This window comes from Hemibagrus wyckioides, linkage group LG06, assembly GCF_019097595.1.
Source record: "Hemibagrus wyckioides isolate EC202008001 linkage group LG06, SWU_Hwy_1.0, whole genome shotgun sequence".
Taxonomy (NCBI): Eukaryota; Metazoa; Chordata; class Actinopteri; order Siluriformes; family Bagridae; genus Hemibagrus; species Hemibagrus wyckioides.
In genome coordinates, this window is record NC_080715.1 from 19,791,840 (window position 1) to 19,818,862 (window position 27,023).

The window sequence follows — 27,023 nt, forward strand, 5'->3', positions numbered from 1 at the left end:
AGCTGCCACGGCTTTTTGTAGTTTCATAAAATATAAAAAAATAAGCCACCCAATGGAAAAATGTCTAAAATGGCTGCTTTGCAAGGCCAAAGTCTTTGGAAATTTTGTTTATTCCATATAAGATTGCAGAAGGCATTTTTACTCTTGGAAATGGTTAATACATTGAGTGATTTATGACTGGATGCATCAAGCTTTAAGATGAATAACTGCATACAGCCTGGTTGGACTGATTTATTTTATTTCTTTCTCTGAAAAAGAAAAGCTCATTTATGAGTAGTGTGATCAGTTGTAATGGGTAACAATAAAACAACAGACCCATTTCATTTGCTGGAATCAATTCCAGTTGGAACAGTCAACAAAAAAACATTCCACTCTTGTAGAGAATTAAGTGTCATTCAGACTCCAAGGCTTTTGTCAGTATCATTAAAGCGGTGCAATTTTCTGGCAGGTTGTGATGCTACCTAAAATCTGTGGTTCAAAATGAGATCTCCTTTTCTCTGAGCTGTACAAAGAGTCATTTTCAGCTCTTAGTATGTTATTGGAAAGATCTAGCTTGAAAAACATTTTTGCGTTATAATTGAGCTTAAAAATCAATGCTTAAGATATTTACAGCCCAGGAATGTTTCACAGATGCACTGCAAGCTATTGTAAAGTGTTTTCTTCTCATGATTGTATTTAAAAGTGTAGTTATCAGTTCTAACTTGTCTTTGTAAGAATTACTGCAAAAATAGCTTGGCTTGTGCATGCATGTTTTTGTCAAAATGGCTGTCACAGGATTTTTGGTAGCATTACATTTTTGGTGACATTAAGGTTTGTTATAAATACCTTCAGAGAGGGTACTTAATGTGTTTATTTAGCAGACAAAAATTAATCTCTAATTAGATGAGAATTGTAAAAGGCAAGTGCAGAACCGAATGCAGTCTTTATTATAACATTAAATAAGCTACATTTTGTTGAGGCTAAGGACCTTCTATTGACCCATTAAGCCTAGTTACATTTGTTTTCACTGGTCTACAGATAAACATATACACAGTTAGTTACACTTTTATTTAGGAAAGAAACTACGGTTAGCTTATTCTCTAGATATCACACAGTTAAAATGCACTGTTCACAGATGAGATCAAATCAAACCATCTTCTCATTTATTTAAAAACAGGTAGCTTTAATTCATCACCAAATGAACCCTCTATTCTCCTAATACTAAGATGATGTGCAGAAAACGAAAAAGTAATTTGTACCCCATTATTGTAGTGTACTGTTTTGGTGTATTGTGATAATTTAAAGTGGTTTATTATGATCATTTAACAGGGACAGAGCCTGGTTAATGTAAAACTCATTAAGGGCCGGTGCATTATTGTCTAATGTGTCTATTTGCCATTATTTAAAAAATTGTGCTGCATGGTATCAGCTTATGTATATCTGCAGGATTAAAGGTAGACATTCGAGTGACAGAATGATCAAATACTTTACACGGTGATAAATTAAATTTAAGTAAAAATAATTTAACACTAAGCTACTGATTACAGTGCAACAGAGGAAGTGCTGAAGTGAAGACATGAGCATGAACCATTGAGGACCATCTGAGCCATCAGCTCAGAGCAGCAGGTCACTGTGATCACGTGCACCGTGTCAGCTGACATTGCTCCCAATCAGTAATCTCTCCAAGAAGCTAGGTTCATTTGTAGAAAAACTGGAGGTAAGTCCCTGGCTCAGTCTTTAAATCTGTTTCCAGTGGCAGGATGGAGATGGAATGACATCAAGAGAGACATAAATGCAGAGCGAATGACAATGTAGATCCGATGAGTGCCACTGCTTGGTCAGAGTGAAGTGTGGGAATTCCATGTCCAGTTGGTGGTAGATGGGCTGCTCAAAAATAGGGTTTATATAAAGGAGGTTTGGCATAAGTGGAAAGGGAAGCATTGTAATCAGGAAGTGTTTTTATTTATTGTTAAGGAAGAAGTATACAGGAGTGAAGAGAAGGCGTTTTAGTGCCAGTTTGGAGCAAAACAAAGAGCCCAGCGATTTGTGTTGTGGTCCCAAGTGCAATGCATTATGCATTAGGTGGGAATAGGAGAGAAGGATTGTTTAGAGGGAACCAGAAAAGAGGCAACACAATAGAATTATAAATAAGAGCACATGGAAGCAGGGATGGAGGTAAAATAAGAAAAAAAGGGAAGGGAGAAAGGGAGAAGATGGAGAAAAATATGTCTGATTAGCAGTGAAATCAAACCCACTGAAAAATACATATAGACAAATACACATATATGGTTACCGTCACATATCATAAGTTGATACTCTGACTCGGATTGTGCTTCTCAGGTGGTAGGCGCCTCTAACAAGATGCTCAGACCCTACTGGCATATTACCAAGCCTGGTTCAACAGCATTAAATTGTTAGTAATGATCCTAACAACTTTCATTAGTGTTGCAAAGCAACAACATGCAATGCATAGAGGCTTACTGATGACTTTAATTCTCACCTTCTCAGTGTGTCTCCACACATCCAGTGCTATTTCTTGCTGACACACGTTATAGATTATACAAGAATTGTTAACTGACGATGGAGAACCACCTGGCTATAAACAAGCTAGAGGTACAACAGGAAATTCGGGCATCAAAAGATAAAACTGACATTAAAAATAGGGGAGACAAAAACATTATTATTTGCATGATGGACCTTCATGAGGATGACAAACACAGTGCAATAAAATAAGTATGAAAAATATTTACTCTTAATGACATACTGAGATTCTTGTAGTTTTGGGTGATCTAAAATAGGCCTTAAATATTAAATTACTAGTCTGAGAGAAATTTGTGACAAATATAGTCTGATATTTGAAGACTTTATGGCCCTATATTTCTCTGCAGTATGGCAGCTCCATATGACACTGAATTACATTCTGCTTAATAATAGTGTGTTAGATAAGGTCACTGAGTGCTCCAGTGGGACACCTCTACTGGGGGGTAATCACTGATCGTGCTCTGGTATATATCTTATACCTCTATGCTAATATTTTAATACTAATAATTTCCTAAATGTCATACTAATTTGGTCAACAACTAGTTCCTAATATTAGAATAAGGAATTTTCATATCTTTTTATCTCATAACGAATACAATAGGGAATTGTTTCAAGTGGAATTACAGAAACTTTGCTGACATATAACAGCCAAAAAGCCCTTTCTCATATCATCTAATATAACACTCATTTTAAGGAAGGGTAAAGAAGATGATCCCTCCTGATACTGACTTATTGCCTGCTATAGACCCATTTCCGTAATGTCAGGAGATGACCAGATCTTAGCTAACATTCTGGCTTGTAGACTCAAGGTCACACTGTTAAGTATTATCCAACCACATCATACTGGGTTTATTAAAGGTTGGTACATTTCTAATAATATCATAAATTTGATAAGCATTATACAGTATATTATACTCTGATAACCTAACAAAATGCAGGTATTGGGATCATTCCTGAACAAGATTTTCAGTGGGTTGAGCATGGTCATGTTTCTTGACAAAATTGAGAAGGATTTATTTTTTAAATTAAAGATTTAAAGGAAAACAACATGAGCAGTTCTGACCCGAGTTTTGACCTGTTGTGAGTTTGTGAACTTTAGCTAGTCCTAAAGACCTCATCATCATCTGCTAGCGACTAAGATGAGATTTATATGTTTCTCTCTATTTTTATATTCCAGCCAGGGTAACATTGGGTGAAAGTGAGAGTGTATGCTGTTCACTGGTCTGTTCTCATTAATCCTCTATTCTGTATTTCACCTACTGTGCTAACACTATAAGACTTGTTCAATAAAGTGTTTGGCCGGCTGGCGAAAATTTGGCCAGAAATGTGATAAATGAAAAAATGACCAGATGTGATAGCTTTGTTCTCTACACTATGTCTTTTAACTAGCTAACTAACTAGGCTTAGCCAGCAAGTTTCCATCTTCCAGCATCAGAGAAGGGCAGAGCCTTCGGGAAAAGGCCAACATAACAGAGTGCTATGAGGTTGCAGTGGAGTATCTGCAAAGTTTAGATCTTTTACCTGGTACTCAGTAAATGTGAAAGTCATATTAAGTTTTGTTTTAGTCTCATTATGCTAATGTTGTTGGGGTAATTGATAATAAGATTTACATTCTACTTGTTAATACTTAGTGCATCATATGCAGTTTGGGACTCTTGATTTCTTCCTGTTTCTATATTCTCTTGGCACACACAACCTCGCATCTTTAAGAACTGTAGTGTCCATGCTATTAGCAATCTATGAAAGCATGCTATCAGCCCTCAGAAATGATTACAGTGAGCAGAGGTACCAGACAAGAGTGTCTCTTTATAACCATGTTCAGAACTTTTATTAAACCTCTTGCTGAGGTGTTTAGATTGAACTCTGGAATTCTCTCCCTTACAGCCGGTGGCATAATTTTATTACAAAATGTCACACCACACTGCCCCAATTGATTAAGTTGATTACATTGTAAAATCAACTACTCCATATCCCTAATGATGCTCTCTAATGCAGGTTAGGATAATATAATACCATCATTACCTTTTGATTGGGACCCTGTGGTTTTATTTGATCTTGGTACAGGTATACACTGGTATATAACTGGCTCTGAGGACTCAGGCATTACATTTTTACTGTGAACCCTGAGGATAAAAGCAATGCGAAAAATCTGAAAGTTTATTCTATAAATGTGTAAAAAAAGACAGGTGTTAAAATGGCCAACATTGTTTCTACCAATACTTTCCAATAAATTGCCATGTTAACCCTTCAAGACCCTATGTATTATGCTATACTGAGCACTGACCAGTAGTATCAGTCGGGAATTGGATTTTTAACACGACTTTCCCAGACAAGTGGAATGATATCTAGCACAATAACCTTCCAGTTGGTTTGCAGAGAAACAATTTAAAATTGTAGATAACTTATTTGTCATCCCTCAGATATAGTATACATTCTATTTTCGCTAGTGTGACTTTTTTTTAAATTGCATGTGCACCTGCCTGTATATCAGAATTGTGAAAAAAAAGATATGTTCAGAAAGGAGATATTTGATATAATTTTTGCTATTTGATCCTCTGTTTCAGATTTTTGGTAGAAAGTTGTTAGAGGGTAATGTAAGGTCAAAATAAACAAAAAAGGTTTATGATGTATGTTATACTGTATATGATATAACACAGTATATCAGGGATATCAAACTGCTATTAATTAACGGTCCACATTACATGAGTGGACAGGACAGAATATTCAGTTTAGCACAACCATAACACATCAACAATTCCTCTTAAATGTGTTACTCAATTTCCTATTTCTCTATATTTCTGAAATGTACATTCTAAATGCACAAAATGATGAATGATGAATTTGGATAACTCATGAATCTACCTAAGATTAATATAGTTTCTTAAAAAATGATTTACTGTGAAAAAGTTTGGATTTAAGTATTCACCTCTGCGAAGTCGATAAATTATTTATTTCAGAATAGACAGTTACAGCGTCAAATTTTTAGCCTGTTAATGAAGTAAAGTTTATTGCACTATTTTGCCCCCTGGTGGAATACCAAAGACAAGCTTTTTTCCCAAACAATTCAATTCAATTACGATCCACAAGACAATCATCATTTAGAACGTGGACTCAGTCATTAGGATCTTTATGGAGCTGATCCTTGGCAATGGGCCACATGCTTGACACCACTGTGACATAATGTAAAAAAAATATTTTATTTAAAGAGAAAATATAACCAAAATTTTGTTCAATTTTATTTAACAAATATTAAATTTGGACCTGAATAGAGAAATAGATAGCACTGGTGTCTTTTTTCAGTTATTATTTTTTCAATCTTCTTGGTTTGTCCTGATTTATCCTAATTTATTACAAATTTACACAAAGGCTATCAAATTCTGCTTTATTCTAAGCTGTATTTTGATGTTGCAAAAAAAAAAAAAAAAACACTACACGGGGGAAAAAATCATTTCAGAAACATCATGGAAAAAGGTCTAAATTAATTGTAATTTTGCTGAGAGGACTCGATGCATGTTTGGTTAAACAAAAGCTAATTGAAAGAGACAAACTCATCTATGTGATAGTCATTGTCATGAATAAAGTGGATGTAATTTGGGTGTAATTTTGAGGTGTGAATAAAGACAAGGACTAACTTGTTGAAAAGCACTCCTGGGTCTTTGCCTGCAGTGAGCATGCAAAATGAGAGGGGACAGCCAATCGACCAGCCTCCCTTTCCATCAACCTCACTCTGCTTCTCGACAGCGCTGCTCCCAGTAATACTGGCATTTTTTGCTTCAATCAACACTACGCTCTTCCACTACCACTGACAGAACTCGATGAACCGTTTCACATCTATCAAATAGCAGGAGCACAGATATTCAGTTGCTAGCTATTCCGAGCCCCTGAATAGTTCACCAGTGCTGCTGATTTCATAACAATGAGCTCTTGAGACTAAATGACTCAAACTTTTAATGCTTTTAAGTGTCATTAAGTGTGACCTTATGGGTGTTAAGTGAAAAGCATTGTTTCTGTGGGCTGAAAGTCTGACAGTGATGGTGATGATGATGGCTAAGCATGAGTGGGTAGAATGTAGAACCTGCATGCAATTATAATCAAAGGATACTCAGTGCGGAAGAAAACATTTATGTTTGTAGAAGAGTATATCACTAGCTAGATCATACAATTCAATATTCAACCTACAGTCATTGTGAGTGCTTGAATATAGATAGATAGATAGATAGATAGATAGATAGATAGATAGATAGATAGATAGATAGATAGATAGATAGATAGATAGATAGATAGATAGATAGATAGATAGATAGATAGATAGAGTAGGGATACTTTCTATGAAAATATTGAGTGCTTTGTGAAGAGCGAGTGCTCTGGAGGTGAATGTACCTGTAATATCTGGCTTCTGTGGCATGGAGAACTTCACAAAGGTGGGCTCAGACAGGCCTTTGACATTGCGGGCAGTGATCTCCACTTCATACCGCATGTTCCACTGGAGAGGTTGCAGCAGCACAAAGTCACTCAAACCAGGAACTACTTTAGTCATCCACTGGTCCTCTTTATCCTAAACACACATACAGTACACACAAACACATGCACAGTCTCTGTAAGCATGTTCGTCCCAGATCCTGTTAATAATGGACATTGTTGCAAAGCAGCTTTACAGGAATATTACAAAGTTTACATTTTTACTTCATATATTTTTATCCCTAATGAGCAAGCCTGAGCCAGTGGTGGTGAGAAAAAAAAATCCCTATGATGATACGAGGAAGAAACCTTGAGAGGAACCAGACTCAAAAGGGAACCCGTCCTCATCTGGGTGACACCAGATAGTGCAATTATAAATAATTTACTTTATATGACTGCATATAGTCAAGTGCATTTGTATAACCAGGAGCTTTTGAGAAACTTATAAGTATAAGCATCAGTGGAACTTCTGAATTCATTATAGTTTTAACATAAATTCCTTCCTGCAAGAAGCCATCAAATGTTTGATGATGCAGACTCAACTGCAAATCCGTCTGAGGAAACAACAGTTCAAAGCCACCGCCACGGTTTGAATCCTCCCTGCAAGTTTGGACTCATTGTATCGTTGAGGATGTTGGGCTGATGGATGGGGCATAATCTTTTTTCATAAATCTAATCCATCAAACTTCATTTGTGCCAGAAAACGTGTCTAACTTCATCACACACAACAGAGGAGGATTAACCGAATTGCAGATGAAAGAGGCAAACTCCTGCAGCCGTGTACTCTCCCTTAGAAACAATCAATCCTTGCCTGTATAATCTCACAAAACAATCCCACGCAATCACATGACAAATAAATTCCACAAAACATTTCCCATTTGCGTTGTTTATATCTGTGTATATATGTGCATGTGTTTATGGTATGGTATTATCCTGGTAGCTGTACTGCAATAAAACTCCAGCCCACACTCTACTTCTCAAAATCATCATCCTTTTCATATTTTGACATTTTCAGACTGCCAGATCTCTTTAAAAGCTAAACGGTTGAATATGCATTTCACACGCCTGACAGGCCTCAGGCACTATGTCTCTTCATCTCCATTTCCCATGTTCTTACCTCCGCATGCACAAAACGAAGACATCACAGAAAGGATAGAGGGAGAGAGAAAGAGAGTGAGAGAGAGAAACAGAGATAGAGAGAGAGAGAGAGAGAAACATAGATAGAGACAGAGAGAGAGAGAGAGAGAGACGATGTGGATGCAGGACCCATGTGGGTCACAGAAGAGGGAAGGATTTGAGATGAGACTGAGTACATTAGGAGCAGCACTAGAGGTATTGAGGGAGAGAGGGACAAAGCCAGACATCCTCTAGGGTTCAGTGATCTGTAAACACAGATTTCTCAACAGCAGCTCCTAATCCCATAAACAAGCCAAACACCAGTATCAGACTGCAACTTCCTAATGAGCACACACACAAACATCAGTGCACTTGCGCACACACACACACACACCTGCTGGTTTAATTAGCATTTCTTAGGGGAACAATGTCCTTATCTTAGTTTGCAAAAAAAGGAAAAAAAAATCAAAGATCTTGTGTGTTGCTGATAAGACTGGAAATGCTGCTGCTTTGGAAATATACACTCACTACAGAACTCTATTACTCTCACTACAGTGCTCCTAAGCAATGTCAGCTTTAAACAGTTTTCAAATATTAATATAATTACATGTGCACATTTCAGTTTCATGTTTGATGGACTGCTCCGTTGCAGAGGTGAGTGATATGGTATCGGCTATGTGAGGACACAGGACTTTTCCGGATGTGATAAATGATGTGCTGTATGCGGATGACTGAAAGTGACAGCCATTTCTGCACCACTTTAATGAGTGACAGAGAAGAACCTTTGGAGACTAATTGGAGAGTAATAGAGAGTGGTATGGATGATGAAGCACATACACACACCCCACCTCAAGCAATTCTACTGCAGACTGAACACTTCTAAAAACAAGTCCCCAATGTGTACTAGCACCTCCGGCATTTCTTTATGGCTTCATTTGTTTCTATGTAGAACACAAGAATCTATTTTTGCACCTCACTCTTAGTTTTATGTCTGGAAGAAAAACTCACTGCTCTGCCATGGTACAACTTTAATCATAGTCTTATCTAAAGTAGAAACACTTTCACACAGGTTGACTCACTTGCAACTCAGCCTGGCTTAATCAGTGTCTAAATGACAACAGTTTTCAGAACACATCAATTGTTGACTAAAAATCGGCAAACTTATAATTGGTTCTAAAATTGTTACATGGATAGAGCGATGAATTAATAAAGACTATGAAAAGAATGTATAAAACGAAATGCTGTAAAAGTTCACGACTTACTGTTTTGTACTTGATAATATACTCCAGGATGGGCATGCCGCCATCGTCCTGTTTAACCAGGCCCAGTCTGTAGGCCTTTCCCATGCCCCTCTGTCCCTGTACTGATGGGGGACTCGGTTCTCCTGCAGCACAGATGAGAATGCTTAACCCTTGGGGTTTGTTCTTCATTAATCTTCATTAATCTATAACTGAATATATAGATGATATATTCATCTTATAGCATCTCTGGCTGAATTCTTGATTCTGATTCGTTAGAAGATGTTGACTAATTTTCTATAATATTATAAATATTTAATTATTAAACATAATAAAAACAGTTCTGGCTACATGGTTTTTATTCATGTGCTTGTTCTAATATGTTATTGCCTCTATAGTAATAACCTACAGATACTCCACATAAAGTCCCCATTAACATATTAAACAATGTGTTTAATTTTTTATATGATTGAAGCATTCTGTTAAGTGGTCTTCAGTTTCAGTACCAATCAGAGGTAAAGCTATAATTGAGTTTCTGACACTGTATAATATTCAGAGTGTAGGTCTTGGAGGTTTCTCTGTAACATGGCAAGCTGCATTTTTTTTTTGTCTTATTAACTTCAAATGTGAGAAAAGAGAGAAAGACTGGTGAGGGAACAATTGGTTGTAGCTGCTCAAAAACATAAGCGATAACATGAACACGTTTCACAGACATTAACTATAAATGCATACAAAGCATGATGTGTCATTTTTAATACATAAAAAAAATGCTAGCACTGGCGAATTGCTTTAAGTGAACACCTCGCTGAGTTTTATTCCTCACTTAATTATCTCACACCGGATGTAAACACACCAAATCCATTCAGATGCTTGGGATCCTCTTGATGGAAGCCTTGTGTGCAGACATGGTGTGTGTAGATACGAAACTGACAGAATATGTCAGGAACTAAACTCAGTATCAGACTTTAGGTTAACAATTTATGTTGTTACGCTCTGGTTAAACTAAATAGAAAAACAAATCTTGTTTTAAAAGGTACTTTTCTTGTCAGTAAACCACATAAACCTTCATGTTTGACTAACAGTAAAAAATTAAAATGGGCATTTTTGACCCTAGAAGAACATAAGAGATAAAATAGCATCACTTCAATACATCAAGTTAACATAAAGATTAACTGTGTGTTTTATGCCGCAATCGAATTCCTTGTAAGCTAAATAAACTTCTCATGCAATGAGAGGATTTGCTTTGTTTAGTGGAGTACTTACGGATGGGCAGCGTCTGAAAGCTCTCTGTGCGACTAAACTCCCCTTGGCCTTTTCCATTCACAGCTGCCACTTGGACCTCATAAGTAGTGTTGGGCTCAAGGTTAGTGAGCAGCACTATTGCTGAAAGATGGAAGACAGTGCGGGAGTGAGGGCAAGAAAGAAGCGAGAGAAGAGAAAAAGCTTGAGAATGGATTTAACTGACACTTGAGATAAATATAGATTGTGGTCTTATATCAAAATTCCAATTGCTTTCCTCAGTCATGACCAAGGTTTGCAAGTCCAATTATTCTTTTGCTCAATCATGCCTCTTTGGCACAACTCTTCTCAGCATTATGGATATTAGCTCTGGGCCTTTCAAGTAGTTGAGCTTGCTTATCTGGCTGTCTGATTTGTCCTTTATGTTCCCGCAAGCCCTTCTGAGTGTTGTGGAGGAAAAATCAATTTGTGATCCAGAAACATTGCAATCTTGGCCAACACTGAGGAAGACTCGCTACTCAGGCCCTCTAGGCAGCTGAACCCAATCCTTCTCAATCCCTGGCTTAAGGTCACTTCCATCCCCCTCTTCAACAAACATCTATGGTATTTGTGGAATCAGTTTATTTATCTCTGCATAACAGAACTGTACCAGACTATCAAAATGTTGATACTCTGGTAGCACAGTAGATAAGAAATAAAAGACTGTGCATATTGTCACACATCACATGTCTATATACTAGTTACACCTGTTTACAAGCGTTGATTCTGAGAGCAAGAGTCACTCACTTTGTGTTCCATGTGACTTGACATCTCTCCAGTCGTTTGAACTGATGTCTTTGAATCTGACCAGATAATGACCAATAGGAACTCCACCATGAGAATCTGGCTTCATAAACGTCACCGTAGCTGTGCGCTGAGCCACAGAGCTAAGATGCACTGAGTATGGGTTAGATGGAACGTCTGAAACAGGTGAAAACAAGAACATAAACAGCCATCCTGATACTAAGTATAGAATGGATTACATTATCATAGCTCATAGACAAAAAAACACAAAATAAAAACAAAATGTTTACACTCTCAAAACAAAATGGCTACAACCCCCCAACAACAACATCAAAAACAGTTACAGACCCTCCAAAACCCTCCAAAATGAAACAAAATGCATACAACCCCAAAATGTCTTGAAAAGAAAAATTGTTGTAGTTTCCTTGTACTGTTTATATTCATACATTTTTTTGGAATTAGTAAAAATTTCTGAAAACAGGACACATGCACACTGGCATGTCAGCACAAGTTCAAACAAACACACAAGCCTCTGTCAGAGGGGGACTCCAAGTTTTTTTTAAATGGTTTCAAATAATTCGCTGCAGAGTGCATAGTGACATACAGAAGGGTGAGAAAAGGAAAAACTAACATAACGTGTTTTAGTAAGGTGCTGGGCAACTATTAGCTGCCAAAATTCAGTGTACCTTGGCAAAGATACTACGAGTCTCTGGAACTGCATAAGCAGAGAATATTTTAGCCCCTGCAGTTCTTTGATCACTGAAACTTAAAAAAAACCCTCTCTAACACTGTTAAATCTTCACCATTTAGACTTTATCATATCCTTTCGAAGTAATCACAATTGTAGTAAACTGTCCCACACAGAGACAGTAAAAGGTTTCATTCAGGTATGTGTGCCAGTCACAATCGCCTTTAGGATCACTCCATTCATTTTCCCTTGCTGAGCATGAGCAGACATCCTGAGCTGAATTACAAGCACCTACCTCTATCAAGGGAGAGAAAGAGAGAGGAAGAGAGAGAGGCGGAGAGAGACAGGGACAAATGATGGAGAAGGAGATTATAAGTGAGAGAATGGTAGGAGAGAAAAATTAAATGGGTGTTAGGAAAAGTAAGAGAGTGAGTTTGTGAATGTTTGTGATTTAGTGTGGTAGTGTGATGAGGGGGAGAGATACATATGCATTTGACTGGGGAGTATTATTCAAGAATTCTAATGCTCTGGCTTTTCAGTTTCTCTGCTTGTGTGGTGTACCACAGGGAGAGTCTCTGAGAGTTTCTGAGAAAATACACAGTGCCCTCTGCTTGTTTCCCCTGAAATACTAACTGAGTGTGTGTGTGTGTGTGTCTTTTAATTCACATAATGAATCATTCCTCTGTATATTCAGCAATGTCCTCTATTTAAAACCAAGTGCTTTCTTAAAACATTATGAATTGCTGTCTACAAGCAAAATCTACTTAGAGGAAAGAAAGGTGAAGTATAATGAGATTTAAAAGGAGACACAGTACATATTTGCATCTTGACAAATGTGGTGCAAGCCTGGCAAATTGAGGACTATGGTGACAAACACTGATTAATGATGATGCTTATAATCAATATTTAAAGATCTAAAAAAATCTGAAGTGAGCTCAGAGGCATTTCCATAATCATACAGCAGAAGGTGTAAGTTCTCCTGAGCACCACTGCTATTAAGAATGGACTAACAGATTCCATTCCTCAGACAGACAGACAGACAGACAGACATTAACCTCTAGCTTTTGGAGAGGGCTGGTTTACTAACCTGCCTGAGCCAAAATGAACTCCTGGAACCGCATGCCAATGTTGTTTCTGGCTGTGCAGTTGTACCGGCCAAAATCCCGGTCTGACATGGGAGTGACCTGGATAAATGAGAGTGCAGTAAGAAAAACTGGTGACCCAATGTATCAGAGGCCTGAATGAATTGAATCTGAGCTATACCTTGAAACAAAAGTGCTTTGAGTGCAGAAGCAGATTAGGTACAGTTTAGACAATCAGAGAATGAATTACCGAGGATATCAGTTACCTTCAGTGAATGGTACAATGAGTGCAGATGTGGCTGTGTGTAAGTACCTCCAGCAGGGATTTGCCAGGAGCGCTGTGTACTCTCATGTTGGCCGTGCCCTCGGTAGGGATGGTCAGCTTGTCTCGCCGCCACAGCATAGTGGCCACAGGGTTGGACATCACCTCACAGCTGATGTTTACCGGATTCCCCTCCCATGAGAAAAAGATGGTGTGATTGGTCTGGAACTTGGGTGCATCTGATAAAAGATAAAAAGCCATTAGCTAGTTGAAGCAAAACAAGCCTGGCTGTGGACTAGGATGGAAAACAGAACTGAGATGAGCTGCCCAGAGTTAATTCTGAGCAGAAATTGAAATATAAGCTAACAGTTCATTGGCACAGGTAGAACCATTGGAAGAGAATTACAAACCAAGCTTTGAGACTGTCACAGATGTGAGTGTGTCTGTAGATACACACATGATAACCGAAAAGTGCATCTGGGAGCATGCTTGCAGCTGGGTATACAGGCGTGTGATCAATCTGAATATTTGGCACTGCAATTTCCTAAAACAACCTGCCCAACTAAACTACACTTACTGCCCATCATTTTCACATTCACAGTGTTTTTGTCTTTCATTATATCTTTCTCTGCCTTTCCTTTTCTCTGCCTCTCTGGCAGGCATGTACACTTTCCCACTGACACACATGCTTTTTCCATAATAGAGATTGATGCTGTCTCCTGTGTCACTATAGGCAGGCGACTGAATGGGTGAGATAATGAGTGCCACTGTTGGATTGTTCACTCCATTGAGCCCCATTTAGAGAACATTCCCAGTTCCTGTTAGACCACCCACCTCCCAGTGCTTACCCCATATACTAGTGTCATCCCAATGGCTAAACTGTTCGCACTTTATTGATGGAATATAGAGATGTATCGCCAAATCTGTGCCTACAGTAGAGATGAGACAGATATTCAACATTAACTATGGAGATTTTCTGTCACCTGGGTCAATTTTGAATATCTAGTAGCAATAATTCAGGATGACTAGACTTGTGTTATAATTTTAAAGATGTTTCAGCACTCATCCATAAAACTGATGAAGCCCTTCTGAATGGATGAAGCCCCAGTGATTGGTTAAATGTCTCCAATCCTTCAAAAGCATTATAGACTCACTAAAAACACTCCAATTTGAAAAGGGTAGCACATGGTACTTTTTTTTTTACAACAGCATGAGCTGGAGGAGGGACGGGAATATTTCCCAGATTCTCATCTCCTGCTGGTGTGATTAAGAGTTGTCATGTGTGTACATGTGTCTGGCATACACTTTTGTGGCAGTGTGTACTTGTTGCGTATTTCTGTAAGTAATATACACTCACACTCGATATCCAGGAACATGCTCTTCTGATGTCCTCCAATCCTGCTGACAGCTTCACAGTCAAAACGGCCCCAATCAGACAAACTGACTCCCACGATGGTCAGCATGGACTCACCATGATGCCCACGCACCTCCACACGCTCGTCTGGACTCTGAAAAAACAAACCTTTTACATTATCTGTACATTTAACTGAGCTTGAACACTGAACATTAAATATAAATATGTTGTATCATTCTAAATGGTATGCCATATCAATTATACAAAAAGAGACTAGACAATTATGTTCATAGATGAGGTTAAATACTACTGAAGACTACTACTACTAGTACTACTACTGCTACTACTACTGCTACAAATAGCCCAAAAGAATGTTAGATTAACGGGTTTCAATGGCTAAGTATGAGCTCAGAGAAGGTATTCTCAGACAATTTCTCAGGAACTAAAATGAGGCTCCTCAGCAGACTTTTGTGTCTGCATAAATTTGACCTGAAATGTGATCAGATCTAATGCATTATAGTTTTTCTATTTATTGATTTAGCAATATTAAATGTCCTCAAGAGTAACGTTTTTGATTGAAGTGTTCCAATCAAGGGGATGAGTTTGGTAGTTGCTACCATGTTTCACATAAACTTCAATATCTTCAATATCAACCTCTTGTCTTCACCAAACGTTGATTTATGACGTATAACATGCGCTAATCAAAGACAACCTCAGAAATTCAGTTATCGATGCTCATCAGGCTGGAATAGGTTACAAAACCATTTCCAAAGAGTCTGGCCTCCGCCAATCCACAGTGAGACAGATGATATACAAAAGAAGGAAGGTTAGCACCACTGTTACTTTCCCAAGGAATAGTCACCAACCAGAAAGCACTCCAAGGGTGCAACAAATAATATTACAATAATTCAATATTATTATAATATAAGATTAGAGTACTACATTTACATTTTACAATTTGAGAATTGGTGGCTCAGTGGTAGACTACTGATTAGATGTTTTTGAATTCAAATCCTACCAAACTTAGAACCCTTGCTGGACCCTTGAGCAAGGCCTTTAACCGTTAGTTGTGTAAATGTAAGTTGCTCTGAATAAGGGTGTCTGGCAAATGCTGTAAATGTAAATTTTGTTCTCAAAAAGAAATCCAGTATAACATCTAAGGATCTACAGGCCACTCTTGCATTGAGTAATGTTATATAAGTGCACTCAAACAAAAAAAAAAAACCTCATCCCAACCATGAAGCATGGGGGTGGCAGTATCATGGTTTAGGGCTGATTTGTTGCCTCTGGTCTAAGACAACTTACCATGGAGTTATGAACTCTGGATTCTACCAGCAAATTCTGCAGGGGAGTGTCTGGGTATCTGTCCATGAACTGAAGCCTAACCCAAAGTGGGTCATGCAGCAGGGCAACAAGCCTAAAGACACAACTAAGTCTAAAAATAAATGGTTAAAGAGTAAGAAATTTACCATTTTGTAATTTACCATTTACAATTTTACCATTTACTAAAAGATGTAAGGACCTTGTAAGGTCCATGTAAGGAAGCCCATAAATATCACTGAGATGAAGTGGTTTTGTAAGGAGGAATGGGGTAGATCACCAGTTACCAGAAAAGTTGAAGTAATTGCTGTTCTTGGGGTTCACTCCAGTTACTGAAAAGCAAAGGTAACTGGATATTTAATTTTGGATCATTTTGCTTAATAAATAAAAGCAGTGTTTTTGCATCATTTGTTTAATAAACTCTTAACCTAGTTTTAGGACTTTTAGGAATATCAGATCTGACATTTCCGCAAATTTTTGCAGAAATACACAAAAAGGGTTTACAAATGGCACTGTAAGGCATCAGAGTTTTGAAAATTGATTTTGCTAAGCTACATGGGGTAAGAACATGACCATATTTAAACATTAACAACTTAATAATCTTAAGGTCAAGTCAAAAGGTTTGAGCCAAAGAAGTGATTTAAGATGTGAAAATGTTCTTCTGAGCTTATACATTTGCAAAACAGTTCTTACATAGGTCAGTACAGTGCAAAAGAACACTCGAGTAGGCTACTTTACTCAAACAACTTTCTAAACATCACATCACAGATAGTATGCCGTTACTTTTTTAAGCATGTGTTGAGGATTATATTGGTGCTACAGCTTGGACCTAGTGGTGCTGAAGTGCTTCAGAAATGGCATGTTGGCACTACTAGACACTGGTAAAATGGACGATCGTTCAGGACGTGTTTAGGCAGTGAATACTAGAATTAGGAAGAGGGCAGTGCATCTCAACCTCAATACAGCAGAACTTTAGTAATTCTTCTGCTCCTAACTACAGTATTTCTACACTGTGAATTCTGTTATCTTATACTGAACAACTGTGTGTGCTTCTTCTGTGCTACACATCCCTCCTTGATTACTCTTTACCTTTTCCATCAGGCAGGCTATTTAAATTGCATGCCGAGCATTCGCTGCTAGATTAAGCATGGTGGCAGGGTCTTTCATAAAGCTCCTGTCAAAGATCTACAGCCTGCTTCACTGAAGAGCAACTCCATTTACCTCCATTGTTGCTGCCTAACAACTCTGCTTTTATGGTATTCTAATGCTCTTTGACAGCTTTTCTTCTTTTCATGTTACCGGACTGGGCGTCTCTGTTGAATTAACTATTGTGCGGCACGCATTTTTATTCAGTGCAGGCACAGAACATGGAGGACGAAACTAAACTTTATCTTACAAAAGTGCCATGCAGCACTGGTAGCTCCATAAGAGCATGCCAGTTTCTGAGCTCTAAGAGGTCTGACCATGGTTAGCGGATTTCAAATACTGAAGCTCACACAGCAGACAAAGAATGAATGAGTGTATCAATCAATTGCCATGCTTCATCACCAGATTGAAAGGTACAGAATTTGCGGAACATTTGAGAGCTATATTTGAATACGCACAGACGCCGGGTGGCTACACAGCAAACATATTCTGATGCAATGAATACATCATGATTACTCATGTTTGTAGTTCGCATATTTATATCAGGGCAGTTTTTTTTTGGTGGTCTCTCAGGTCTCACCATAGAAACACATCATGTTACGGTGCTTATTCAAAACTAATTACTGCTTACCAAATGCCAGGTTCTGCTGTAACTGTACCTGTCTAGAGAGTACCTTTTGTCCAAAGGAGAAGCTCTGTCCATCACTGGCTCTTCTCCAGGAGATCTCAGGCAGAGGTTCACCCTCAGCTTTACAGGAGATCATAGCAGCACTGCCCTCCACTGCTGTTACATTCCTCAGCTTAGTGATGTGTGGTTGGACTACAAGCAAAAAAAAAAACAGACCACCCATAATATATAGTGAAAAGTTATTTAAACAAAATTAAGGTATCAAAGTGTTATAAAAAATTATTTACGATACTTCTGAAATATAGACAGGAATGCAGGCACCATGAATACTTGAATACACACGCAAACACAAACACAATTACTTATGCTTCTATAATATAAATATATTGAGATGATTTGCTTCTTTTGTGGGATTGATGATCGATAAAGTAACAAGTTCCTGTTGCACCTTCTACAGTAAATACTGGATACATAAGAGCCTTTGTCCCACAGGTCACATGCTAATATCATAAAACAATGAGAAAGATTTATATCTGTGACCGCTGACAGCTTTACTACATACGAAACAGTCCCACTGAGCAATTCAGTGTTTAATATGTCTCCAAAATTAATTACTCTAGCAAAGCAATCCTGCTGTTGAGATTACAAAGATAAATAACTGAAACTGTGTATGTTTGCAATTCAGACACGGTTCATTAGCGTGCACAACTAATTACATGATGAAAAATAAATGTCTGAAGTCAATCGTTTCCTGCAGTACTAAACAGGAAGAAAACTGTAACTAGATGCCCTTTTGGGGGAATGGTGTCATATAATAAAGCTCATGAGCTCACTTGATGCTTGTATATTTCAGGACAGTTCTATAAGAAAAGATGCCAGAAAAATTAAACCTACGACTTTTGATCTTATTAGTATGGAGAAGTGAGACAGATACAGAGACATACAGTAAGTTACAACTACATTTCCCATCATCCTTTGCATCCCATGCAATAACTAGGCATCAGTGAAATGAACTCTCTGAAGAATGTCCTTTGCTTGCACATTGAAAGGATTCTGATGACTACAGAATAAATCTCCATATATTTACATGAGCTGACAAGGTGCTATCTGAATAATCTAAGAGGATGCTGGCAGCTTCATGAAAATCTAAATTGAAATTCTAGGCCATAAAGAGTGTGTCACCCATTTTCTTAAATTATTTTATAAACCTGTTTATGGAAGGAAAACTGGAGGGCCAGACGTGGGAGGCTGATGACAAATAGAAAGGAAAAAAAAAACTCTGTCTCATCCCTCAGCGGAAGCTTCTCTTCTCTATAACTTCTCTGGACTCAGTCATACTTTACTTTTATATATATTATCTACAAAAACGTCTACACACGTTATACTACGCAATTAAGTACACAACAGCTATGTGCACCAGGCAAAAATAAGCTTATCCTGGCCTAATCTAAATAAAATAAAATAAATAAATATATGATCTGCTAAAAATGAAAGCATGCACCAAGTGACATAGTTTCATTGTAGCCTGAAGTTATAACTTCAAACGTTACACCAACCCTGTGAATTCTCTTCAATAAAACTTGTGATTCTTGTGAACAGTGCTGCCATGCGCAGAGTGAAAATAAAAAGCCAAGTCTATAAATTCATTTCTTAATATTTTGTTAGGAAAGCTTTCCTCATGTAGATAGTTACAGGATATTACGCTGGACATAGAAAATTCACAGAAATACAGTTTCTGTAATGGAACATGTAAACAGGGTTCTTTTCATATCAGCCAGTGCAGCGAGCTTTTTCCTCAGGCAGAAGAATGTCATCAAACAGAGATTAACATAATATTTACCATAGATGTTTACCATAAATATAACATTACATTGTTGTTTTGTGTATTCAGATGTGAATTACATTAGTTAGAAGGCAGTAGTTATTTGGCGCTACCATGACTTGTTAGCAAAATGCTGCTAAATTTGCTGCACCAGAATTTAAACGGCAGAATTTGCATCTATATTTACATCAAGTGGCTAAACAGAACACAGCAAGCATATACCAGAATATAGAATAAAAATACAAGATTAATAAGGCATGACTTTACATTTACCACTAGTATTTTTCTTATTTACCTAGGGTTTAAATATTACTATATTGGAAGACAATAAATAAAAAAATAATAATAATAAAAAAAAAATAACATAACATCTGAACATGATATTAAAGATCAACTTGACATTTAACTCTTATGAGATTTTCCAACCAAATTTCTATTTATTCTTTCAAATTTTTATTTGTGCAGCCTTATAACTATTTATATAAGCTTGACAGATTATACTAATATATTGCTAAATTAAGAGTAAGCATTTCATTCTATTGTGTAAGAGACTGCACATATGACAATAAACTTTTGAACCATTATAAAATATAAATCCCTTAGCACATAGTTGGGGGAAAAAAAGGTAGAATCCTCACCGAATACTTTGAGGAAAATCTCCTGCTGCACATCACCAGCCTTGTTGGAGGCCTTGCAGGTGTAGGAACCACCATCGTCCTGCTTAATGTTCCGAATAGTGAGTGTGGTACCGCGGGCTCGCATTACATACTGCTCCGACTCCTGGAGTTCAACCCCCTTCCTACCAGACACGGCAAACATGGCAAACACGTCTCAGCCTCGGAAACATTACTGCTCAAAATGCAAGAGCACAAACAATAACAAAACAGAAAAGAAAAAGAAATCTGCAAGGGTACAAAACTATGTTGGGAAATATCTTTAGGTTAATTCAGTCATTTCTCTGCACACTGGAAACGGTAATTATGTAACTCAAGCTCTATAGTTAAAGGTGTGCAGCGGCAATTGAGCAGATGAGCAATTTAATCTGATGGAGCAATTTAATCTTTAATGTTTCTGAAGGAGATGATAGCAATAGTTTACTGTAGTAATGTGTGTGGATTGAGTGGAAATGAAATCTGTTTAAAGCTTTGTGGCGCATATATTAACAAAATTAAGAAGAGGAATCATAAGTCATATGTAATATACACATTGGTCATAGACACATTGGTGTGGCAACAGTGCTACTATAGGACATATATAGTGCTGCTGGATGATACTGCATTCTGAGTGGTATGATAAACACTGCCTGGCCAAAAAAAGGTCAGGCAGATTGGAGGATATATCCTTTGGCTGTGGGAAAGATGTTACTCTGTTTCAGGCGGGTCAAATTATTGCTAGGGATCAAGCAAAGAAAACGTCTTTGAAAGATTTTGAAACTACAAAAACTGGGTTAAGAACTCATTCGTCTTGAGGAATAAATATCGTATCTATCTATGTCTGTCTGTCTGTCTGTCTGTGTGTCTGTCTGAAGTCATGCACACATCATGCCTAGAACGTACCATACAAGCCTGTTATGAACTGGGGCTGTTTCAGTTAGTCAGCTCTAGGTTTAGCAATGCTATATGCCCAAAAAATGAGGTCAACTGAATGACCAGGTTTTTTACATCAATGGATGTTTTCTTTCCTGATGGCACAGGCATAGTCTAAGATGACAATGCCAGAATTCATCAGGCTCAAAATGTGAAAGAGTGGTTCAGGGAGCACGAGACATCATTTTCACACATGGATCAGCCACCACAGAGTCCAGACCTTAACCATATTGAGAATCTTTGGGATGTGCTGGAGAAGATTTTACACAGTTCTCTGACTCTCCCAACATCAATATTAGATATTAGTGAGAAATGAATGCAACTCTGGAGGAAAATAAATTTTATGACATTGCATAAGCTTATCAAAACGATAACACAGCAAATGCATGCCATAATCAAAGCAAAATGCAGTCCAATAAAATATTCATGTGAAAAAGTGTGACTTTTTTTTTTTTACACTCTTGAAAAGAATGGGAAACAAAAACCCAAGCAACTCAAACAGCATAACAAAAACAAATTTCTCCCACTTTATTCAACTCCCAATTATAAAGCAGAATAAATAAATAAATAAATAAATAAATAAATGCAACTAGAAATACAATTAAAGTGCAAGTTTCAGCAAGCGTACTTTAATTGGCGGTGCTGTCTCAGTGTCTCCTTTAGTGTTTGGTTAGACTCATTCATAAAAGGTCAGCATGTGCCAGTTCTTGGCACCAATCGGACTCATCTCCTTCCCTTGCCAATCTCAGTAAAGGTAATTACAGTGATTGAGGGCCTGTAATCAACATGTTGGGTCGCCTGTCACTCAAAACCCACACATTAGAGGTGAAAAGTGTCCACTCAAAATCAAAATGTGTCATTATGGAACTTTCCTGCGACTCCTCAGTTCTTTTCTGAGACTTCCTGCGGTGCTATTGTATTGCAAAACCTTCAACGCCTGAGAGAAAAATATGCTTTAAAGCACAAAACCTTTTAGTGGAAATCCATCTTTCACATTGGGTTATAATAGAACAGTGTATTTTGGATAAACAATACTTCTTAACATAGCCCACATAGTCCATATAGTGGAATAAGAGAAAAGGTAAACGCTGGAAAGGAAACCAATGTCTTCTTTGTTTAAGATTTTACTGTCTGCTTTTAAGACATCCTAAACTCCAGATGAAGAAGGTGAGTTTGACAGATGGGGTGTTCTGCACATTAGCACTGTTTATTGTTTGTTATGAATACACAACCATAATTCATGTGTTAAAAGGGTTGGATGAAAAAACTAGGTGTGTGTCAGGATGCAGTGACATACCTCTGCCAAGTAACATCAGGTTCAGGAGAGCCATAAGCCCTGCAGGTGAATGTCACAGATTCACCGTAGTCAGCTGTTGCATTGAAGGACTGCTGTGGCACCGACAATACTGGAGGAACTGTAGGGGAAAGAATTCAGATTGCTATGAAACAAAACCTATACCTGTTACTCCTGACAAACTTACTAACTTACTACTTTGACTGTATGATTTTTTCCAGACATCTTTTTTTGGTAACTGTACAGTGTCCTTGGGTACAGTGAAAGGCATTTATAAATAAATAATAATTATTATTATGTTATTATAAAAACTCCAGGGGCCTCTACCTTAAATTCTATATTTCCTAACAACTGAAGTCATGCCCAGAAACACATGTAAAATAGCTGCTTACTCAAAAGGCATCATATTCCATGCATGTATTATCAGCCTTGACGTGACTGAACTTTAAAATAACATTGATAGAATAAATAAACAAAAGGACTTTCTGGCTTTAAATCAATATTTCCTATCCAGTTCAGTTTATTATATTGTGGAAGGCTAATGAGAAGAACAAAAAGTCAAGTGGTAGGTCAGCCAGATGACCTGAGACAATCTACATTGACATTCTGATAAATTAGCTACATGTTCAATTATTCACTGTGATCTGTGCACGTATTCACACACCTCAGTGCTTGCTCAACATAATGTAACTATTTTATAATCCATGATGTTTTTAATTATTAAAAGTAAAGACATATACTATGTGGCCAAAACTAGTGGACACCTGAACAATCACACCCATATGTGCTTGCTGAACATCCCATTAAAGATTTAGTTCCCCTTTGTTGTCATAACAGCCTCCACTCTTCTGGGAGTCTTTCCACTAGATTCTGCAGTGGCTGATGTTGGCTGAGGAGTGTGGAGGAGGTTATTCATCCCAATTATTATTCCCAATTCATCCCAGAGGTGTTCAGTGGGGTTGAGGTCAGGGCTCTGTGCAGATATCTCAGGTAACTTTGTAGCGACAGTTTGGGGTGTCCACATACTTTTGCAAATGTAGAATGATACTATGGGGTCTTGATATTTGGGCAGAGGAAAAAAAAAGCAAAGTATAACAACCATATATTTGTGGGGTTTTTTTTTTAGAACTGTGTTTCAGTGGATGCTTTCTTAGCAAAGCAGAATTTTCAGTTTATTTTGTTATTTGACAATATTCATACTTCTGCTTTGTTTCCTTACTCCAGCTGTTTTGGGCTGACAAATGGATGGGTCTCTGCCATCTAAAATGGGTGTCATTTTGAATTATGCTCCATTTAAGACATAACATAATTTAATGGAGTATGAGCTAGGGTAAAAAGATTAAATTAAGGCGATGTTTTATTCATGGTCAGTTTCAAGCTGGCTTGGCAGCATATTAGATCAACTAAAACATCTCTCTCCTCCTCTATTAGACACCATAAATGCACACACTATTTGTTAAACAGAACACACATAATGGGTCATTCTTTAGAAATCCCCAAACTACTGACGCTCTAGTTCGAATTAATTCACCAATCTTCCTGCACTTATTATGAGATAGAGAATGCAATCAGTTGGTGATATATGATTGTGGGGGAGACGTTTAGAAGGATATTGTGGGAGGTAGGCTACAGGATGATAAGAAGAATTTCTATGACGGTGGCTCTTTGAAAGAGCGGTGATTGCAGATTAGCTGACGGCAATGGAGTCTGTGATGGGGGCCGTCACCATTGTAGCTGAGTTCAATTATTCCTCTTATAATCAAATCTGTCTTCTCAGGAGAGCAAACACTGCACGCTGCTTTGGTTCTGTGCTTGTACACTGTTTATGTCAATCCACTTCAATACTAATAGACTACTTCACTAAATGTAGATATGCTGTTTTACACACATGCACACACACACAAACACACACATTCAGATATTTTAATCTTATGGTATAAACTAAACACTATATCCCTCACAGAAGTGAGGAATTAGTGAAATACTGTGCTAGAGGGTCTCACTAGCTAACATCAACAAATATATATCAGCAGACAGAAGCGATGCACGGTACACAGAATGAAGGTGAAGAAAACGGTACTTTTTTACTTGCATGAGTAACTGTAATAACTATAAGAATTGATTCAAATCTACTATATTTTAAAACATACCATACATAGTGAGGTCTATACTTTCAGAGCAGTACTATTTGTACAGTAAAAATAATTCTCAAGCCACTCAGTTAGAGATCTTGGCCACACATTCCATGCCCATTTCCTTGTATACTAGACTGATATTGGTGGCTTTGTCTGCCTGCCTGTTTTTTGGGGGTTTCTGTTTTTTTGAATTGTTGGCATTTAAAATCTAACCTTTAAAGTCTGTGCATTTGTGATACTACCATTAAAATATAATGATATTAAAAGTCACTGTAAGCTAGCAAGGAGACAGAATACAGTCAATTAAATCAGTCAGCTGATTATTATTATTACTTGATTATTGCTGTAATATGAATGTAAAATCTGTAAATGAACTCTAACATCATGATGAAAATGTCACTGCACTGCGCACACATTTCTTAAAGATAGTGAGAGGAGCTGATTTAATTGGATATCCTCTCGACACGTCTGAACACACCCGAATTCATGGGCTGCATTAATTTTGGTGCTTAAAAATAGAAACGTCAGTGTTATCAATGTTCTTTTTGTTACATTTCACATCATGGAGAGTTTTAGAAAGTATTCTAGGCCATAGTAAACACAGCCTTTGTTTTGAGACTGTAAAAAATATAAGTAGAACCATTTAGAAAGTCTATAACTAAAAAGTCTAAATTGTCTATGCTAAAATATTGACTTAGAATTCTTCATCATTTGAAATGTGAATAAAACACAGCCTGCACTGGGTTTGGTAGTCTGGCACCGTAACAAAGTCCAACCAGATTATCACTGACTTCCTTGCCAATCAATAGCCTTTTTCCAAAGGCTATAATCTAATTGAACTCATTTCCAGATGAAGGGACCCAACTGGAACAGCACTGCTAATATGAGACATAATTGGGCATAAAGACATCAAACCAGGCCAGTGAAGCATCTGGCTGTAGCTTAAAACACTCAGCAAGGTTGGTCATTCAGCACAGATGAGCTTTCCATAAAAACAAGTCATTTTACAGTTCTGTGTCTTTAGTTACTTTTTTTTTTGGTTAAATTTAAGGGGAAAAACCCGAAAAATATTGAATTAATTTGACACACATTCCAAAAAGACAGAAAGATGTAATAGTTTTTGTGTTTTTGTCTTATGTCTTAAACTGATTCAGACTGAATAGCAGAAACACTAATACGTTTATATGGAGTGCGCTGGTGGCTGTGTGTGTGGTTGATTCATTTGTTTTAGGTTAGCCTCTGATGTGTGTTGTCATGTCTGCCAGATTATCAGCCATGCCTCATTGAGCAACCTTATTAGATCAGTGGGAGAGATTTCAGCAGGGTGCTATAGAGACTCTGGCCTATGTTCACCCTCATCACATCAGACATAAAATATCATGGTTAATCTCTCCATATCATTGCTGCTCATCTTCATCTAAACCTCCAGTTTCATTATCATGATGGCTAATAGCTAAGAGGTCATGGTCTTCTATAGAAGGTAATCTTAATAGAGGAAAGCAAAATCAGCATTGAGTAATGGCATTGATTTCAGGAGCATTGTGCACTGAATCAACCAACTGAAAGTAAAATTATATTTACAATGCTTTTTAAGCAATTTTAAGTAATGGTACATCTGCACACTATACAAAGGGATCAGGTTATGGCTATTGTTCAGAAAAGTATTGAAAATAGCAGACACCCAGACAGACACTTTAACGTGGTCTGAAATAAAACTACAGTTTTGTGACTTTTTTTTTTTTTTTTTTTTGCTTTTGTGCTCTAGGCACATCTGAAACTATTACTTTTGCTGATTCTCTTTTGCCAGGCTTCAGCTTTCACTGAGCTTTCACTGCACAGCCATTATAGCACTTTGTCTGTGATGGAAAAACTTACCGTTGACAACCAGGATGATATCTCTGAAGTCAATCTCACCCCTGGCCTCTACTCGGGCTTCGCAGCGGTAAACGCCCTCATCTGCTTTAGTCACTCTCTGGACTTGTAGGTTGTTATTTGGTAGGAGCTGAAACTCTGAAAAGAAATCCATGGCAAATTAATGAAAAAATCCTAATTAAAAGATCAAAAGAGCTATATTTACAGCCGAGAAAGGCATTTGATTACACTACCGTCGTGTCAACGGCACAATTTCGAACACCAAGGATAAAACATTCTTTTAAACCCCTTCAATTTTATAATCTATAAATAGGCTGCTTTGAATTTGGAGTCGGTCCTAATAGCAGAATAATAAAACTTGTCTTGAGTCTTGATTTCTGTCTTTTTTATGTAATATATTACTTTTTGAACTTTGAAAAGTTAATTATTAAGTTGAAAAATTGCCTGCCTTTTTTTCTAGCTTTTGTACAAGACACTAAT

The 27,023-nt window shown here is 37.5% G+C and overlaps 1 protein-coding gene across 1 annotated transcript in view; it reads right to left on the minus strand.

The window, feature by feature from the left end:
• Positions 1-27,023, minus strand: part of ncam2 (neural cell adhesion molecule 2) — a 163,355-nt gene that overhangs the window by 9,188 nt on the left and 127,144 nt on the right. Inside the window, 11 exon segments of the mRNA XM_058393724.1 lie at positions 6,901-7,075; positions 9,357-9,478; positions 10,596-10,715; positions 11,358-11,531; positions 13,130-13,226; positions 13,438-13,625; positions 14,744-14,894; positions 17,881-18,026; positions 20,295-20,455; positions 22,540-22,657; positions 26,547-26,681. Of these exon segments, the coding sequence (XP_058249707.1) occupies positions 6,901-7,075; positions 9,357-9,478; positions 10,596-10,715; positions 11,358-11,531; positions 13,130-13,226; positions 13,438-13,625; positions 14,744-14,894; positions 17,881-18,026; positions 20,295-20,455; positions 22,540-22,657; positions 26,547-26,681 (1,587 nt within the window).